The sequence below is a fragment of the Zalophus californianus genome, chromosome 15, assembly GCF_009762305.2.
Source record: "Zalophus californianus isolate mZalCal1 chromosome 15, mZalCal1.pri.v2, whole genome shotgun sequence".
In the NCBI taxonomy this organism is placed as follows: Eukaryota; Metazoa; Chordata; class Mammalia; order Carnivora; family Otariidae; genus Zalophus; species Zalophus californianus.
In genome coordinates this window covers 421,957-442,677 of record NC_045609.1, presented here as the reverse complement: position 1 = coordinate 442,677, position 20,721 = coordinate 421,957, and the positions used below count along the sequence as shown (strand labels likewise).

Below are 20,721 nucleotides of genomic sequence, written 5' to 3'. Positions count from 1 at the left end.
GCTTTGAATGTGAGCACCTGTCCATGGTCCCAGCAGGCCCACAAAGCAGTGTCTGAGCTTGCCGTTGTCAGATCTTGCATGAAGCAGATGGCGAGGCAACTTCTTTAGAGTCCTTTTGCTGTGCCTGGAAGCATGTGCCCACCATCTGACAATAAAAGCTTGCGTGAATCTGTGTACTTATTCCAAAAAATGCCCCATCTCTGCACACAAGACATAATCTGGCAATTCTAGTTCCAAAGAGGACAAATTAACATAGACATAAGGGACATACAAGTTTGTGATGGCCCATCACCAAAGACTGTGAGCTTGCCCCTGCAATGATCCCACAGAATGCTGATTCACAAAGAGAAACAGAAATCAGTGTCCATGTACAGTAAATGCCAAGGATGACCCTGGGCAGATGTCTTTTCTTCCTCCTTCAAACGTGGTCATCTGGTTTCTCACTGTCTATTGACCAGCCAAAGCCCAAGGTCTCCAGGTCTTTTTCGTCCATTTTCTATCAAAATACTCTATACCTTGCCAATCCTCTTGATATATGATAGTTCCAGCTATGACCCTGGAGAACCGTTCCCAGGTGGTGACCAGGGATTATTACTACGGTGTTCACCAATATCAGACACATCTTGGGTTCTCCATGGGAAGCCAATTTAAGAAAATTTAAAACGCAGCACCACTTGTCTCATTGACTGGCATTATTTATATACACTTATATACATTCATTCAAGGACTGGGCATAGAATATTATTCCATAATTTTGAAGTAATGAATGAGTATGTCAGACCTAACCTCCACTCACTAGTTCCTAGCCACTAAAAGGGAACATTAAGGAAATATGTTTGTAGACACTTTAGATATAAATCTGATAGAGTAATAACTTCTGGATTCATGAAGATTTAATTGAACCTCAATTAAAATTAATTAAGCTACACTAGTGCTGATGATTTAGAAACTAAACAATAAACCTAAAATGTGCCAATTTGCTGATGATTAATTCACATTAGAGTAAGATGGTCACTAAACTGCCTTGTATATATCATTTTTGATTCAGAAATAAAAATGAATAGATTGATCATGATTGGCCCATTTGTAGAGTCCAACTTTTTTTTAAGATTTTATTTATTTATTTGAGAGAGAGAATGGGATAGAGACAGAGAGCATGAGAGGGGGGAGGGTCAGAGCGAGAAGCAGACTCCCCGCTGAGCAGGGAGCCCGATGCGGGACTCAATCCCGGGACTCCAGGATCATGACCTGAACCGAAGGCAGTCGCTTAACCAACTGAGCCACTGTAGTGTCCAACTTTTACCACTCTGCCTTAACCTGAGAATTAAATCAAAATTCATAGATAATATATTTTAATGTTTTAAATTATTTTAGTTATTATTAGTTATATTACTTATTTTTATCTTTTGAAGGTTTTTGATGTTTTAGAAGAGTCAATCTATATACAACATAAACATTTAGATTGAGAACACACTGGTAGTTATTCAGGAATTCAATATACAGGCTATTTTAACACGTTTGCAAAAGGGGGAATAATTATAAGTTTTCTAAATGGACTTTTATTTCTCTAAGCTTCTTCGCGCATCAATATGTGCCAGGTGCTGTTCAGGGTTGAACAAGAAAAAGTCTCTGTCTCTAAGGAGTTTATGTTCTATTGAATACAACAAGAAAAGGGAATCATTATAAGCAAAATTAATCTAGGTTTTCACTCATACTTCTTTATATCGTTCATATCCTTTTTTATGTTTTGCAAACTGAAATGGCATTACAAATCAGAAATCATAGTGGCATACCAATGAATAGAAATAGAATCTCATTGAACTTTCCCTTGATTAGTACTCATGTCTGGTTTAAGAGGATATTGTGTTTCATTTTATTGGATATGGTGACTTCGGTTTAGTTTTGAAATTTGATCATTAATAACAATTGCCAAACTTGATTGATATCTAATTCAGCTGTAATACATTAGCAACCTAGTTCTGACAGCATGGCATTTCATCACGTGCAATTATTTTAAATAGATATGTATTAAATTTTTAAAAAGGTTACTTTGCTATAAAATATATTCACATGAGAATTAATAACAGATTGTGTGTGAGTTCATTGCAATTCAACATTTGTTATGATTGAAGAGTCAAGTGTAATTTGTTCCTTGAATAACATGGCTTCTTTTAGCAGTCTTATTTTGAAAACATCATCATCCAATTCAATGTTTTTTTTATATTCAGTCACACAAATAGAGAATATTATAAACCCCATATTCCAAAAACCTAAATCATTACCTTTCTAACCCTTCCTTGATCGCCTCAATGCAGCAAGATCTGCTAAGAAGGCTACATATCTATATCTATTACACCCTTGGCCTTTGTGCTGTTGTTATGTCTAAAAGCACCAAATTGAGGACATTGAGAGTAGCAAAGGAAAGATATAAACATCGAATCTTTGGGGAGTAACACTGATAGGAAAAGTGCTAGTATCCAGAACATTTATCATCATTCGAGGTGCACATTTACTGTCTCAAACTATCATCAGTTTTTCATAAGAAGCAACAGCTGAGAAATGCCAAAATCCATATGATTTGAACCTTTAGTTTCATCCCAGGACCAGCTTTGTAGAAGAGGTGTTAGGATTAATTCTTAAAAACAAGCTTGTTTAATTCAGTTTGGCTTCAAATGTAAATATTTTATGGGATTTTAAAATTACAACTTTCCATAAGATCTACTGAAGCATAGCAAATAGATGACATCACTCAAATACCATAATAATCAGTAGAAAAATAGGAAATGCTTTGAAAAAAGTTTGTAACTCACCTCTTTTGGAATATAAGGATCTGAGAGAACACTAAGGGAGTCACGGGGGGAATACACATGAGAAGAACCATGTGAGGCTCAGCCTCCTCCCTAAATGGGCGTGGGCAGGGCTGGCTCACAAGTTCAAGTCTAACCAAACCCAGCAAGGAAAGGATGAGAAGATCAATAGCTCAGTGACTCAGAACTTTAAATAAATAACTTATACTATATTTTCTTAGGATCCTGAAAACAAATAAACGAACAGATTGCTGATGTAGGAGCCTATCCATCTGAGGGAATCAGTGTGGAGTTTGGAGCTTTGATAAAGTGTTTCCTCATTGCACCATGAGGTGGTGACTTCATAGTGGGAGACCATACACACGTGAGCCATTCTTGCCAGGAAAACCCACAAAGTATATGGCTACAAATCCCTTCCCAGATTAAAACAATTGATTTTAAATGCCCCTAACACCTCTCTGTGTTTAAAGATGTAATCAGTTGCTAGACTGAATATTTTACTATGATGAAAAACAAAAATAGTATTTTTCTGAGATGTGGTTCTTGATAAAACAGTCATTCATACAATTTTTCCTGTATGTCAGTGATTCTGATGGCATCCTTTTCTCCATGCTTATGAAAGGGATGGTGACTAACACAAAACCCAGCATCTTTGCTTTATTTTATGTACAGAAGCAGCATCTAACATATGCAGGTTTGAGGCATGTGACTTCACACAATTGAGTTTTAAGTGGAAAGTGGGCTCCCTGGACAAATTCTCTCCTTTCTACAATTGCGCATTCTAATCTCCATCAGAGGCCATAAAAATGTATTTCCTACTACTGCTATTCTGGGGAAACAATGTATCCTGCAGGGAGATCTAAGAATTTCCTATGCTGTAAAAAGGGCAAGGCTTAAAAACATGAATTCATTCCATAGAGCTATGTCACCTCTCTTGATTTACAACTACAATAGACACTGAGCAGTATATTATAAAATATATTGGTTTGCAAATTTACTTAGACCGTATTCTTTATGTCTGGATGTATTTCTTTCTATTGTAGTCAGCAAAATAGGACTTACATTTCAAATAGCAGCAGAGAAGACCACATCCTCTATCAAAGACAAATGGATAAAGCAAACTCACACATCTTCCTGCAGAAGCAATATTTTAGCAGATTTACCTGGAGTTAAGGTTTTTGTTCCAAACTTTATGAGGAAGGAGACAATCCAGTGAGAGCTTTGGTAGATTCCAAGGCTTTCTCCAAAAATAAAATATTGGATGTTGCCATCAAGCAGTTCCTATTCCAGTAAGTTATTCTACTGACTTTGAAAATGAGATAGGTACTAGGTTATAGAAGATATCTTTTTATTATATATTTTTTGCTGAGAATAATAGGCATCATTCTTGAATGAGCCCAAGCAGAGAGTGTATTAATCATAAGGATGCTGATCGTTGCAGAGAACCCATGCTGAGGAGTGTGATAAGACCTCTACACTGAGCTAGAACCCAGGACGCAGAACACCACTGCAAAGATCCCGTTCCTCTGTGCACTCCTGCCCTCCTCTTTTCCCTCCAAAGCCATTGATCTCTTCCCCAAAACCCTCCCCTCGCATCTAGTCTTGGATCACTCCAGACTTAAATGGGGCCAATCGAACCCTCCTCCAAATTTGGGAGCTAGCACTGAACATGTGCCATGTAAATTGAACTGTAAGATGCTCTGGCCCTCCTCTTAGCTGAACCCATGGTCACAAGTCAAGTAGGCTACCTCCTTCATGAAGTTCTCCACCTCTACGTAAAAATTCAATGTAACATAAATGAGATTTGCATAAAGTAGAGAATGTCTCCTCAACCTACATGGACCTACAGACCTAGATTGTACAAGCACTAACAGAAGCAAGTGTTTCCAGAATCCCTTGTTGTTATAAGTATTTCCTACCCCCAATCATATAGGGAAACATAAAACCACAAAAATCACATGGCAAAAGATCCTCAAATAATTTAAGGGTGCATATTTGCAAAGCACATTCCCAAACTGTATGCTAGACTCAGGAAGAACACATAGGTCGTTGGAAAAATAAGCAAAAGCCTCATATGAAATGAAAGTTTCTGGTAAGATTTCAATATGAAAGTTTAATTAGCTTAGGAAATGAATGCTATTTCTAATGTGCAAATATGCACATACTGATATGAAAAATATACTTAAATTTTTAATTAGAAGTCAATTTTGTCTCACTGTCAGTTTGGATTATTAGTCAGTTCATAACTGGTTTTCACAAAAGCCCAGTAAATAAATATACGATAGAATCAAATTCTTTGAAATAATAAAAAAAGAGAGATGAGTTAAAAATTTAAATTTATTTAAATTTTTATGCTTAAAAATTTCCAAGGTTTATGCTTAGAAGTTTCCAAGTATTAATTCAAAGAATCACTGAGATAATCCACAGGATTGTCATTTGGGAAATTTATGTTTATGGGTACCATATTTGCATGCTGTTCATAGGCTAATTTTTATTTAATTAAAATTCAGAAAATTTAAAAATTATACAGTGAGTTGCCTAAAATCCATCGAGTGGAAAATAGTTGAAGCATAGTATTGACATATTTGGAAGGTTCCTCCAGGAAGACAGTGAGAATTAATTAATTAAGGGCAGAATTTTTAAAACATCTAGCCATTTAAAGCATTCATTTAGCTAATAAGATTTTGATAAATGTGACATTATGCTAGCCAAACTGAAATTTTTATTCAGGAAGCAAAAATAAATTAATAGCTTTAAAGGCACTTAGGAGTATTCTGCAAAATATTGGATTTATGACATCTCCGAAGTAGCCTCAAAAAACATGGGTGTAAGATTAAAATTTTCATCTTGAAAATATGAAAAACTCAGGAAAAAACTTTCATGAGTTAGCTAATGAGTTAGACCAAATGAAATAGAAATCCTAGTAGCTAGGTAACTGACTTACATCCAGATTCTTCACCTGTTGCGTACTGTAATGCCACTGTGATGTTGTGAGCCTCAGGGTACGCGAGGCTTTGGAAAGCATCTGATTATCTGCTCTCACGTGAGTCAGTGTGCTGCATTCCGTACCTTCGCTTGTGGCCAGCAGACCCCCTTCCTTTCCCTTCTGAGCCTGCATTCCCTAGCCTGCCCATGTGTCTGCATTCCAAAAATGGCAACTCCATGCCTGAACTTTGCAAATTGACAGATTTTAATTTTCCAAGTTTTTAATTAAGTAAATAAATAAACAATGATTTGGGGGGCGCCTGGGTGGCTCAGTCATTAAGCGTCTGCCTTCGGCTCAGGTCATGATCTCGGGGTCCTGGGATCCAGCCCTGCATCGGGCTCTCTGCTCAGTGGGAAGCCTGCTTCTCCCTCTCCCACTCCCCCTGCTTGTGTTCCCTCTCTCGTTGTGTCTCTCTCTGTCAAATAAACGCATAAAATCTTTTAAAAATAAATAAATAAATAATTTTTAATTAAGTAAAAATTGAACTGTGAATAGCATGCAAATACAGTACCCATAAGCATGAACTTCCTAAATGGCAATAATAAATATTTTATATGGATTATTTCAGCAATACTTTTAATTAAGGTTTTGGAGGTTGGTGAGGCCACTAACTGAAAGGATCCCAGTCCCTAAATAACGACGTGGAGGAAAACCCACTGCAAACCTGCCCTGCACTGTCCAGAGAGGGAGAATCAAAATAGTATTGGGTTAAACCACTGAGATTTGGAAGTTGTTTGCAAACAGCCATTAGCCTCCACTGACTAAGAGGCTGACTTATTTCTAGTAAATGTATCACTAACTCCAGTGAATAAAAAGTTGGAGATTTTAAGCAAAGAAACCCAAACTCACGACTATTATAGGGAGGTAAGTACACATATAGGCTCAAGAATATCATTAACATATACTGACTTTTTTGGGCAATATTGTGATTTAATAAACTATAATAGAATGATCATCATCAGTATTTATTATGCACATAATATGCGCCAGACGCTTAGTCACGCACTTGACACATGTGATCTCAATGAACCTTAACATGAGTTCTAAGCCGTATCATCCATCCTCCAACATGAATATTTAATGGATGATCTTGGGAAAATCATTTCATCATCTGGGGCTCAGGTTTCTAAGATCCCTTTGAACTGTAACATTTTATAATTTTAACCCAGAATTAGGATGTCTAAAACTACTCAGATATCAACCTCTTTCTAAATCAAGTTTTTTTCTCATATTTATGTGCCTTTTCCTGATATAGAGAATTTTTCTTACAAATGTGAATTTGGGAAACTGGGATAAAAATAAAGCTGGGGGTGGGTGCCTGGGTGGCTCAGTCAGTTAATGTTAGGCGGCTGATTCTTGGTTTCGGCTCAGGTCATGATCCCAGGGTTGTGAGATCGAGGCCAACAACGGGCTCTGAGCTCAGCAGGGAGTCTGCTAGAGATTGTCTCTCCCTCTGCCTCTCCCCACCACCCCGCTCACGCACACGTGCTCTCTCTCTAAAATCAATAAATCTTTAAAAGAAAGAGGCATCTCACTGAAAATTTACCCATTATCTGCATTAGGATTCCTCGCACCCGTTTTTATTTTTTTTAAACTTTCAGGCTTGACTTAGGGTATATGCAACCAATCGAAACTAGAACTGCATACTTCCTTATACCACTCATATTTCATGATTTAATAGGGCCTCAAATAGCCTTACTGTAGCTTTGGCTTGTTCTACCATTTAAAAGGATTTTCAAATAAAAGCTTAACCAAATTTATCTTTAAATCATGTTTTCTCATTCATAACAAGCATTTACAAACAGTAAACTGCCTCTCATTTCTGTCCTTCAGTATTTGCTCTGATTGCACGTGGATAGCAAGAATGTCAAGACAGAAAAACAAAGCAAAATGAGAAATAAAGAAAAGAATAAAAGGAGGATGCAAATCTACCTGGAAACTAACTGCTGTGGGTAGGAACACAAGGTATAGATGGATTCTCAGAGGAGCTGGTTGCTTTGCATAATGACTCTACAGAAGCATTTCAAATACCATGAGCTTCGCTCCTCTGTCCCAGCTGGAACTGTCACACATCCCACTTGCAGGATACGTGAAGTCTCTCCCAGTGTTACTGTCAGGAATACGAGACGAGGTAACCAGCCAAAGCTAGGCCACATGCGCCTTGGATCAAGCTGAGTGGAAGTAATTCCTCATGATACGGAAAAGAGGGGCACTGGCTTTAATATTCTTCGTTGGATTAAACCCAAAGGGGAAAAGGTATTTATCTTTCCTGCCTTGCTTGTTCTTCCCCAGCCTCACATGGTCGGCAGTTCATGGCATGTGCATATTGCTGCCATGTTCTTGCTAAGAAATATCTTCCAGAAAACACTCAGCAGTGTCAGGTTTGCCAACTGCTAAATGCTTACTAGTCAGCATTGCATTATCCCCAGCTACAAGGCACAAAGGAGGAATGGTGCCTTTGCCCTCACACGTATTGGGAGGGTCGATTCTTCCATACTTGCCACCAAACTTCGTCACCAGTTACTAGTTAAAGTCGTTAGGTTTTCATGTTACACATAAATATTTATATCCCTATCACCTCTGGCAAGGGCAAGGTTTACGTTCACTCTGAATTTTTCCTCACCTTACCCCACCAAAACATGTTCCATCCCACTAAATGAAACTATGACACTAATACAATTATTAAACACTGATGAGGAAAATTACAGCTCTAGACAAATGAAGAAATTTATCATGTGCATGGACTGAACGAGTCCATATTGTCAGAGATCTGTCATCCTTAAAACCTTCTTTTCTTCCAAATATGCCATCAGGAAGATGTTAGGGCAAGCTACAGATGGGGAGGACGTATATTCAACATATATGTTTAACAAAGTCATGTACACAGGCGATAATAGGAGTTCTGCAGTAAGAGAGCAAACAATAGAAGTAGAGCAAAGGGCTTAAATATACTGCATAAACACAGCTAGAAAAGTGCAAAGTAAGCATATAAAAAGGTGCTCCACATCACTGGTCTTCAGGGAAGTTTAATTTTAAAGCACAACGAGAGATAGCTTTGTCCCCTCTGGAATGGCTGGGAATGGGAATGAGGATTCTGACAAGCGTGGGTAGAGACGGGACCAAGAGCTCTAGATATTGCAGGCGGGAGGGAAGAAGGTGAACCAGCGTATCAGTTTCTTAATCGTAAAGTTAGACACCGTCCGTATTACCTAACAAGGCAACTTCAGGATATTTACGTATGCTAAAACACATGTTCGCGCAAAGACTTCTAACACAGATATTCACAGCAGTCCTGCTTATCTTACTCAAAAATTGGCAAGAACACGAGTGTCTTCAACAGGGGCATGGATCAGCATAACCTGGGATAGTCATACAATGTCATATACTCAGCAATAAAAGCAAAAGACTAATAAAAGCAACAACACGGATAATCTCATGGATGCAAAGCCAAGTGAAGCAAGATTTTTTAAAGTGCTATACAATGTTTCCACTTATATAAAAATCTAGAACATGCAAAATTTTGGGGCTAGCAATCAGATCAGTGATTTTCTGGGGACAGAAGCCGCTGACTTTAGAAGGACAGAGGGGACTTCCTGGGCAAGTGGAAACATCCTATGTATCAACTCGTCTGGTGGTAACACAGACACTGACCATTACACTTAAATGTGTGAATCACATTGTACGTAGATGATACCTCAGTTGTAAAAAGTATGATAACGTATAGAACAGACAACACTTGCCGTGACTCCTGGACCTGGAGTCAATCTCTAAGCGGCTGTGGAGCACTTTACTGATCACTAAAGCTGGAAACACCATTGTTAGCCGTCTTTCAATAACACACATTTTTTTTCAATAAAATAATAATATGACATATGGCTGAGATATTTATATCAAGGAACTACAAGTTGTTATAATCAATTAAAGAATAATCATTACAAGGCCATTTCAAAGTCCCACTACACTGATACTAATTAAATGAACATCAGTTCTGATGACTGGAATCTGTTTGGCTACTTTATAGCTGAAGGCAAGCTGAGTCTCCAAGCATACCAGCAAACCTGGTTTCACATCATGAGTGTATCTTATAAACTGAAAGCTATTGAGCATTTTGTTACATACCACAGACCAGAAATGGCAAGTTGGTGGTACACCTGTTTCATGTGGACCACAAATTCTTGGCCTGCACTTTGTTTACATTTTAAAAATGATTTGCAAAACTTACTATTGGGGAGAATTCCCAAGGAAGTCTACGTATTTTCCTTTCCCGAAGTCACCAACGCTTGGCATTCTGTCGTGATGCGGCATCGTCTATGCCCCAGGGTCCCTGCTCGTCTCCCCCCAAGCCCAGAATCAGTCCTGTGCTTAGTGTCTTTCTTAGAAAAGAGGAATGTGAAATAGATGTGTCTTCTACCCGTAACCATGAAACAGTGGAAAATGACGTTAAGAGTGGTTTTGAGAAATGGGAATGCACATGTTTCTTTCTAGTCATGCTACAAACCAAGCCTGTCTACGTCAAAGACACCAAACCGGCTACTGTGTCCACCTTTCCTGTCTGGCTACTTAGAAGCAAATACCAACTAGGAGCAAAAACATCATGACACATAATCAAGTACTGACCTAGATAAGAAACATTTACAAATGTGCTTTAATTTTTTTTTTTTTTTCCAGAGGGGCGCCTGGCTGGCTCAGTTGCTCTTAGGGTCTGAGTTCAAGTCCCACATTGGGCAAGGAGCCTACGAAAGTAAGGAAAGAAAAAATGAAAGAAAGAAAGAAAGAAAGAAAGAAAGAAAGAAAGAAAGAAAGAAAGAAAGAAAGAAAGAAAGAAAGAAAGAAAGAAAGAAAGGAAGGAAGGAAGGAAGGAAGGAAGGAAGGAAGGAAGGAAGGAAGGTAGGAAGAAAGAAAGGAGAAAGAAAGAAAGAAAGGAAGGAAGGAAGGAAGGAAGGAAGGGAGGGAGGAAGGAAGGAAGGAAGGAGAAAGAAAGAAAGAAAGAAAGAAAGAAAGAAAGAAAGAAAGAAAGAAAGAAAGAAAGAAAGAAAGAAAGAAAGGAAGGAAGGAAGGAAGGAAGGAAGGAAGGAAGGAAGGAAGGAAGGAAGAAAGGAAGGAAGAAAGGAGAAAGAAAGAAAGAAGAAAGAAAGAAAGAAAGAAAGAAAGGAAGGAAGGAAGGAAGGAAGGAAGGAAGGAAGGAAGAGAAAGAAACGAAGGAAGAAAGGAAAGAAAGAAGAAAGAAAGAAAGAAAGAAAGAAAGAAAGAAAGAAAGAAAAAGAAAGAAAGAAAGAAGAAAGAGAAGAAAGAAAGGAAGGAAGAAAAAGAAAGGAAGAAAGAAAAAAGAAAAGAAAAAAAGAAAGAAAGGAAGGAAGGAAGGAAGAAAGAAAAAATATTTTTCTTTTTTCAGAGAAGAGAATGCTCAATGTTAATTAAAAAGTTTGGGAAGTTTGTTGAGATTTGTCCTGCAGGTTGCTTCTAAGTAAACATAACAAATAAATATTGCATATGTTTCCAATATGTTTACGTCGTAAGTCCTTAATAAAAGTTATCACTTACTATGAAAAGAAAGAAGGAAACCATGTTAGTAATACTATTTATATTACCATATTAATGTCCAGAGAGAAAAACTCATTTATAAAAGATAAAAGGCACAGACGCTAGTAACTCTGGACCCTTATTTAAAATATGATATGTAACTTCATTTGATAATTCCCAATCACACTACCTGTTGGAGAATAAGAATGGCTCTTCTGTCACCTCAAAACATGATAATTGAAACTAGAAACCTGCCACCATGTCATAAATAATATATTGGAAAAGATGTAAAGTTTCTATGAGAGAGGATTGTCAAAAGTCAATCTTTATACATTTATATATGCAAATTATTCCAGAGACACCTGGGTGGCTCAGTTGGTTAAGCGTCTGCCTTCGGCTCAGGTCATGATCTCAGGGTCCTGGGATAGCATCTCACATGGGGCTCCTTGCTCTGCGGAGAGTCTGCTTCTCCCTCTCCCTCTGCCCTCCCCCAGCTCAATCTCTCTCTCTCTCTGTCTCTTTCTCAAATAAATAAATCTTTAAAAAAATTATTTCAGGATGTTTCTATAACCAAAGGAGAAATTTTAAGCCAAAATAAATTATGATGGTCGAAAAATCCCTTAACAGACCCTATCTGCATGCTCCATATTATAGCATCTATTAGACTTTATATGAAGTCAACAAAACTCAGTGATGTGAAGAAACAAATTCTTCATATCCTAACTGTAAAACAGTGATTATGAGGTTTAAAGAGATTTTCTTCTTCTTGGCAAGAAAAACTAGAAATATTTTATAGGAAGCCATATGTTAAGTATGATTTACTTTTTTAGCTTTGTTAGGTTCTGGCAAGTGTGTGTGTGTGCGCGCGTGTGCATGTTTTTCTCCCCTAAAGATTCTCACTTCTCCAATTCTAAATTCTAAATTTGTATACTGTAGAAACTCCTTTATTTTATTTTTTTTTAAGATTTTATTTATTTGACAGGGATACAGTGAGAGAGGGAACACAGGCAGGGGGAGTGGGAGAGGGAGAAGCAGGCTCCCCGCGGAGCAGGGAGCCCGATGTGGGGCTCAATCCCAGGACCCTGGGATCATGACCTGAGCCGAAGGCAGACGCTTAATGACTGAGCCACCCAGGCGCCCCTAGAAACTCCTTTAAATGAAGTGTACCAGTGATAATTGTTTTTCTTTGGGTCACCTGCATGGCAAATGGTGTGTGAATCCATATGTGATGAGACACACACAACTCCTCTCTGTGTGTCCCTAGAAATTCAAGTGCTTAATCACATTATCCTTGGCCTGCCAAAAGAACAAAATAAATAAACTTGCTACCTGGTATGGAATAAACATAGACCAAGGAAGGATGTTGCGGCCATGGTTCCAGGGAAAAATGGATTTTGGGAAAGGACTGGGGGTCCAATGCTGACAGGGTGACCAGGTCTTACGTTTGCAACCCTAGAGCTGAGATTCATAACTTTCATGTATAACATGATCACATTTATATTTTTATTATATAATGGGTTTATAATACATGCTATAGATCATAAACATATCTACTATACATATAGGCATAGATCAAGACTAGAAAAATAAACATAAAATTTAAGAGTGCTTTATCCTACCTGAGGAGAGAAATTTAGGAAAATAAAGGGTTTTTTTCAACTCTTTACCATATAAACTTCTAGGTTGTTTGCTTTACCATAAAATGAAATTATTTTATAATTAAAAAACAAGACTTTTAAAAAAGATTTTATTTATTTATTTGTTTGTCAGATTGAGAGAGAGAACACACAAGCAAGTGTAGTGGGAGAGGGAGAAGCAGGCTTCCCACAGAGCAGGGAGCCCAATGTGGGGCTCGATCCCAGGACCCTGGGATCATGACCTGAGCTGAAGGCAGACACTTAACTGACTGAGCCATCCAGCTATCCCTAAAAACAAGATTTTTGAAAACCTGTACTTTTAAAAGTATAGAGGAAAGATATACATCAAAATGGAAAAGTCTTTGGGTGGTGGGATTATAGGGAATTCCTAAAAATCTTCTATCCATTTTGTTCTTTAGTAACCACATATTACTTTTAAAAGTGGAAAATAATCAATATGTATGTTTTATTTATTTTTTGATCTTTGTTTTGTTTTGTTACTAAGTTTCACTTTTTTTTTTTTGGCAGTTTTATACCTTTATTTGACAATCAGCGATTAGTTCTCATCCACATTAACTGTCTGTAGATTTTTGAAAGTGGTGACAGGTACATAGGTAACCAGTGTGTAGAGCTTGTTTGGTGAATCTTCATCCTCCTTACGTTTTCTGGACAACCGCACGCGGATACGGTATGGAACATTCCTTATTCCTTTGGCCCAGACAGCTTTGTTGAGCCTGGTGTCAATGCGCACATCTGGAGTTCCCATCTCCTTCATGGCAAATTTCCGGATCTCTTTGAGTGCCCAAGGGGCACGCTTCTTAAAACACACTCCATGGATGCGCTTGTGAATGTTGATGGTGTATTCTCTGGTCACTACTTCACTGATGGCAGAACGGCCCTTCTTCTTCTCGCCACCCTTCTTCGCAGGAGCCATTCTGCCGGGCCCTGGTTGGAAAGACTTAAGTTTCACTTTAATTCCAGTGTGGTTAGCATACAGGGTTGTATTAGTTTCTGGTGTATAGTACAGCGCACACTCACCATGTGCGTTTTCAAGGTGCAGTCTGATGCCCTGCTCTGGTATGTATACGGTGTCTCCTCTCTCCTGAGCACCCGAGATGCTCCTAGACACACCCCTGGCTGCAGTGACCCGTTCCCCTTCCTGTTCCCCTCAGGGTGGATCTGAATTCTTGCCTCAGCTATCCTTACTGAAGACACATCTCACCCACTGCTTCGTGCCATAGTAAGTTCCCCAGATTACTGATCCTGCCTTCAAATTTAGTTTTTCACATTTTGCCTACAACACAAAACAGTTTGAAAGAATAAATAGATCGTCACACCCCTGGTCTGATAATCTTGCATTGTTTGTACTGAAATGATACAAAATTCCTTTGTCTTACACAATTTTAAATAATTTATTTTGGAAAGATCCAATTCATGTTTCCAAAAACATGTGTCCCCCACTTATGGGTTTTCATTAATATGTTACAGATGAGCATAATGACAAAAATATTTTCCTGCTCCGTAAAAAATAAGTTTCTTCCCTTAAAATATTCCTCATATAAAGTAACATTATTTAGAAGTTTTCAAATCAACAGAGGCCTGTCAGAAAAGAAAAAGGTATTGGGGCACCTGGGTGGCTCAGTCATTAAGCGTCTGCCTTTCGCTCAGGTCATGGTCCCAGGGTCCTGGGATCCAGCCCCGCATCAGGCTCTCTGCTCAGTGGGAAGCCTGCTTCTCCCTCTCCCACTCTCCCTGCTTGTGTTCCCTCTCTCCCTGTGTGTGTCTCTCTCTCTGTCAAATAAATAAATACCACAACCGTCATCATCACCATCATCATAATCACCATCATTATCATCACCATCATCTTCACCATCATCATCGTCATCATCCACTTCACCATCATCACCATCATCTTTACCATCATCACCATCATCATTTTCACCATCATCACACCATCATCATCACCATCATCACCATCATCATCTTCACCATCATCATCACCATCATCACCACCACCATCAGCATCACATCATCATCATCGCCATCATCACCATCATCATCACCACCACCATCATTATCATCATCGCCACCATCACCATCATCATCTTCACCATCATCACCATCTTCACAATCATCACCACCACCATCATCATCACCATCATCATCTTCACCATCATCATCACCATCATCTTCACCATCATCATCATCATTGCCGCCACCATCATCATCACATCATCGCCGCCACCATCATCATCACATCATCGCCACCACCATCACCATCATCATCACCATCTTCACCATCATCATCATCATCACCACCATCATCTTCACGACCATAATGACCATCACCATCACCATCATCATCATCATCACCACAACCATCATCATCACCATCATCATCATCATGCTATCCAAATTTTCCTGAAGGAGCACATATTAACATCTCTAGCACTGACCTCTCTCCCCTGAACTCCAGACCCTATATCCATATGTCTAGTTGACCTCTTGACCTGGAAATCTGTTATTCTTTTATTCATTCACTCACTCATTTGTTCACTCATTCATTCAACAAATACAAAGAAAGAGCCTACGTTTGGTGTCAGACACGTTTAAGAAGTTGAGAGCAAACCATGAGTTAGACAAAAACCTCTGCCCTGCAGGAACATACCTCCTCCTGGGGCATCTGTCCCCACTTACCATGACAGTAAAAGATGTGTTAATCATCCTCCCCACAATGTTGCCCACCCACAGGCTTCTCCATCTCAGCTAAAGGCGTGTTTATTTACTGAGTGACTCATCTTAACATTAGAATAAATTCTAACGTCCTCTCCTTGGTCTAAAAGATCCTAAATGATTCAGTTACGGCCTGATTTCCAATCTCTTATCTCTCGTATTACTCTCGCCTTTGCTCTCTATACTTCACACACTTAAATTTGCTTTCCCTTCAATACAAAAAGAAAGAACTTTGTAGTCAAAGATGTGTTTATGAATGAAATAAGAAGCTGAAGATTGACAAAAGAGATCCCTTGAAGGGATCAGGAGTGGGGTCCTGGAGCAGTAAAGTCAAATGAGAAGAGGTGGGCAATGGGAGTTGGGCAATTACTTCTGGTAAATATCCCACCATTTTATCTTTCTCAATACCCGCTGGCTCACCCCCACTGTTTACTGTAAGAGCATCGGTGATAACTTCATAATGTACCTTACCCCTGTTTTTGTTGCTCACCACAGAAAGCCCAAGACCCTCAGGCCCCCAAAACCCACGTGGCTCTACCTATCCCTCTGCTAATCTTGTTCTCACCCCTCTTCAAAGTGCCATTTAGAACACGAAGTCAGGCAACAACCTCTTCTTCAAACATTCTTTCTTGTTCCAACAAGACAGTTGTAGTCCTCTCAAACACATACAATTTTGTCTTCATTGCTATGTCCAGACCATTCTCCCACTCCTAAAACTCCAAGCTTTTAAGCCGCATGCCATCAGACTATGCCATCACTGCCCTTCCTTGACCAAAGTCCCCGACTTGTCCCCTCCCACTCCCTGAAGATTTCCATTCCTGCTTCACAGTTACTTTTCCCAACATTGCTTTTGAGCAATTCTTTGGCATTTATGTTATTCATACAAATGATTTTTCCAAAACCCTGGCCTTTGAGTTCCTTGATCTCTCCTCTGGTAATCTGACCCTTCCTGGGGCCTCATGCACTTGTTACTACAGTCCTACACTAGACCAGCACATTCCAACTACTTTCCTGCCACAGACGAAAGAAGGCGATTGTGTGGTACATCCAAGCAAGAGGAGAAGGTGCCCTTGGGCCTTGATGCTCTTGGCCACTCCAGATTTATCTGGCTCTTTGAATTCCCAGCTTCCTGGATTAATCACTGGAGCAAAATTACTGTCATTACGAAGAACCGCAAGCCCTCCATAAACATCCAACTGTCTGACCATACCCTCCAATCATTCCAAACCACGTCTCTAGTACCCAATTCCAGTACCTCATCAACCCCATCAGGACCTGCTCTGTGGAACCCTCCCACTACTCCCTACCCTTCACTTTCTCACGTCTTACTTTCCTCTTACCCAACGGAAAGTCTGTGCTCTGCCACTACAACCCCTTATTTTTCTATAGTCTCAGACCTGCTGTCTCTCTCTCACATCTCACCTTCATTCAATTCAGTTCTATACCTCCTTCATGTCCCCGTTGAACGTGTCTGGAGAAAGACATAGCTGACTCTTCTCACTGTAAACGTGTGACCTCTGATTGTAACAGGATTCCTAGTACTGCGCAGCAATGTCTATGTCCCAAGCTGTTCACACTTCTACTCTCCTACAGCATTATTTCACCTTCTCCTCACCCAGACTCACAACATCTCCTGCAGATCCTCACCCTCATCTGATGTTCCAAGTTCACGGAGAACACGGAAGCAGCTGGAAGATAAGCGGTTTATGAATCTTACACGTTTTGATGTGTTATTACTTACTATATATACAGGTTCATGACCTTTTTTATTCATACTTTAATTCATTCACTTACTCACTCATTCACTCAACAAGTATTTATTTATTTATTTATTTATTTATTTATTTATTTGACAGAGAGAGACACAGCGAGAGAGGGAACACAAGCAGGGGGAGTGGGAGAGGGAGAAGCAGGCTTCCCGTGGAGCAGGGAGCCCGACGTGGGGCTCGATCCCAGGACCCTGGGACCATGACCTGAGCCAAAGGCAGACACTTAACGACTGAGCCACCCAGGCGCCCCTCAACAAGTATTTATTAAGTGCCAAACATGTCTCTATTTGGGACTCTAAGGATGAGCCAGGAAACAGAGATGAGAGCTTTTTTGAAATCCCTGTCCTCATGTGATTTATGTTCTGGTGAAGAGGAATAAGTAATTAAATACATACATACATACATGCATAAATACAATGAAAAGACTGTGAGATGGTGATAAGAACTAAAGAGAAAAATAAGGCAGGAAAGGCAGTGCAGGAGGAGAAGGGCTGCTACCAAATCAGCTGATCGGGAAAAGCATCACTAAAATTGTGTCATCTGATTGCAATGGGAAGAGAGTGAGAAATCATGAATGAAGACGTGTGCAAAACATTTCAGGTGGAGAACAAATATCTTTGAAACCTCTTCAACTAATAGGAGAGTATATCTAATTTATATTTATTACCATAACAAAATATCTAGCATAGAAAAATGATCATTAGAAATATATTTTAGTTAATGAAGTAACAAAAAATTTTCTGATGTTGCTGAGTTTTTGCTTTCATCCTCTCTCTACTCCATTCGATGAACTGCTTAATTTCTTTTATTCTCACCCCCAATAAATTTAGAAGAATCCAGTTTCTTTTTATTTTTCTAAGCAATTGCTAGTTTAACTAAAATTAACTTTCTTAAAATGGTATTTCTCAGTGTATCAACTTTAAAACCAAAGGACAGCTTTTCATTCTTCCTTAGAAAAGATGATGGAAGAAGTGTGACATATTACATATTACAGTGGGAGGGCTCTCCCCCCACTCACTTTCTTTTCCAATTTTTGCTTGGGTTTTTGGTCTTGCAACTTGGGATGCCTGGGTAGCTCAGTTGGTTAAGCGTCTGCCTTCGGCTCAGGTCATGATCCCAGGGTCCTGGGATGGAGCCCCACATCGGGCTCCTTGCTCTGCAGGAAGCCTGCTTCTCCCTCTCCCTCTGTTGCTCACCCTGCTTGTGCTCTCTTTCTCTCTGTCAAATAAATAAATAAAATCTTTTAAAAAAATAAAATAAACAAAATAACTTGGGACTTCTGATGATCCACAACTGGGGCGTAGCCTTGGTGATACTAAGACAGGCCGTTCCTAAGCCACACTTTTCAGGGCACTAGACTTAGGGCCTGACAAGAGTGGATTCAAGACCAAGCTACGTCCTCTAGATTTGCATGACTTACCTTTCCATTCATAAAATGGAATATGAAAAGCTGCCTCAGCAGAGTTGTAGCTGCAAAATGAACGTACTAATCAAAGTGCCTGACATAGTGCTTAACATTTAAAAAAATCCTTCCAGGGGTGCCTAGGTGGCTCAGATGGTTAAGCGTCTGCCTTCAGTTCAGGTCATGATCTCAGGGTCCTGGGATCAAGTCCCACATCGGCTCCTTGCTACATGGAGGGCCTGCTTTTCCCTCTGCCTACCATTCCCCCTGCTTGTGCTTGCTCTCCCTCTCTCTCTCTCTCTGACAAATAAATAAATAAAATCTTTTAAAAAAATAAAAATAAAAAAAAATCCTTCCTGCCTTCTTCCCCAAAGTAGCAATCTAAACTTAGAAAGTAGTAGCAAAAAAGGCACAGACCTATGGGTATTATTTATAAAGGGTGGGGAGGGATTTTTGGCTTTTCTCCCCCCTCCACACCCACTCCAGCTATATTTCCAATGTCTAGAAGAATATTTAACATACAAGCATTCAATAAATACTTTTAAATGAGTGAATGGATAAAAGGTGAAGATGACTTGGAATCAGGAGATACAAACTAGAAAATCAGTCCTTTTTTGTATTAGTTCCAATCTTTCTGAGCCTCAGTATCATCATTTTAAAAATGGATATGAGAGTACTTCCATTACCGAGTCTGAGTAATGTTTACATGAGAAAATACATGAAAAATCTACAGGTTTCATATCAATTTAAGTCACAAGGATTTTTTTAATCACAGAAATATATATGCTTAAGAATCACATTTTATCAACCACTAATAAAGGATGGTCTAAACTGGAGCATTCTTCTTTATCTAACTCACACATCTCATTATTCTTGGATGCCTTATATATCTAGGAATATCCTAGGAACTATAGGGGAAATTTAAAGAAGCAAGGAACAATTCCTGCTGCTTAGAAGGACAAATTGGTAAAATGTATTAAAGATGAGACACATAGAAAGAAGTCTAAGCTCACTATATTTCACTGGAAAATCTCAGTATCCAGAAAGACTATAGTCATTAAGGTTATGATTTCTGAAATATATCATATGAAACAAAAGGTTGCAAGAAGTCTGATTTATAACAAGAAATATGTGAATTTGTCAGCATCATGATGTGCCTACTTGGACCAAACTACAACTTAATTTATATTTGAGACTGAGCAGAATATTGATAATAAACCCACGACCTCAGCTCACTTTTCATTCCTGAGAAGAAACAGCCACAGGAAAAGGTGGTGAGAAGTATGTGCACATATATGGCATTTCAAAGCAGTAATCATCTTGAGTACATATTTATTGCCTCCAAACAGGAACTGTATCGTAAGGGTTTTTGTTTCCCAGGCATGGGATTTTTATTATTATTTCAAAACAGAAACAGACAGTAAACATTGCTATTTTTTTCTCTTACTGTTGGAAAGAATATTTACTACAGTTTATCTATAGCTACTGGTCTAAGTCCTCCTACACGCACGCACACTATTAATATGCACCTAGTAAATACTGGATAGATTGAGGTGATGACACAAACTCATGGAAACTGTACTAATGGTCAGACAGGGGGTATTGCTAAATTACAAAATCCTATTAAAACAAACAAAAACCAGTCTATTTACAGAGCCCTGAGGGGATATGCCTCACTTTTATTTTCTTTTATTACCTTGTTTTACACATAAAAGCCTGGGTGATAACCACAACTTTATCTTCATTTTATAGATAAGGAACCAGGCTTCAAGGAGTTAATTCTCTAATCTGAGAAAGCTAAGTGACCTGTCAAAGTCCAGAACCAGTAGTTAGCAAAGCTGAAACTGAAACTAAGCCCCCAACTCCA

At 39.0% G+C, this 20,721-nt stretch overlaps 1 protein-coding gene across 1 annotated transcript; it reads right to left on the bottom strand.

Moving 5' to 3' along the window:
- Positions 1–13,474: 13,474 nt before the first annotated feature.
- On the bottom strand, positions 13,475–13,887 carry LOC113923700 (60S ribosomal protein L31-like). Its single transcript, XM_035724293.1, has one exon. It carries the CDS (start codon positions 13,882–13,884, stop codon positions 13,507–13,509), a length of 378 nt encoding a protein of 125 aa, XP_035580186.1. The 5' UTR covers positions 13,885–13,887; the 3' UTR covers positions 13,475–13,506.
- Positions 13,888–20,721: the final 6,834 nt, after the last annotated feature.

Excerpts from the sequence above, each read along its gene's own strand:
- LOC113923700 (XM_035724293.1), bottom strand. The coding sequence starts at position 13,884 with ATGGCTCCTGCGAAGAAGGGTGGCGAGAAGAAGAAGGGCCGTTCTGCC.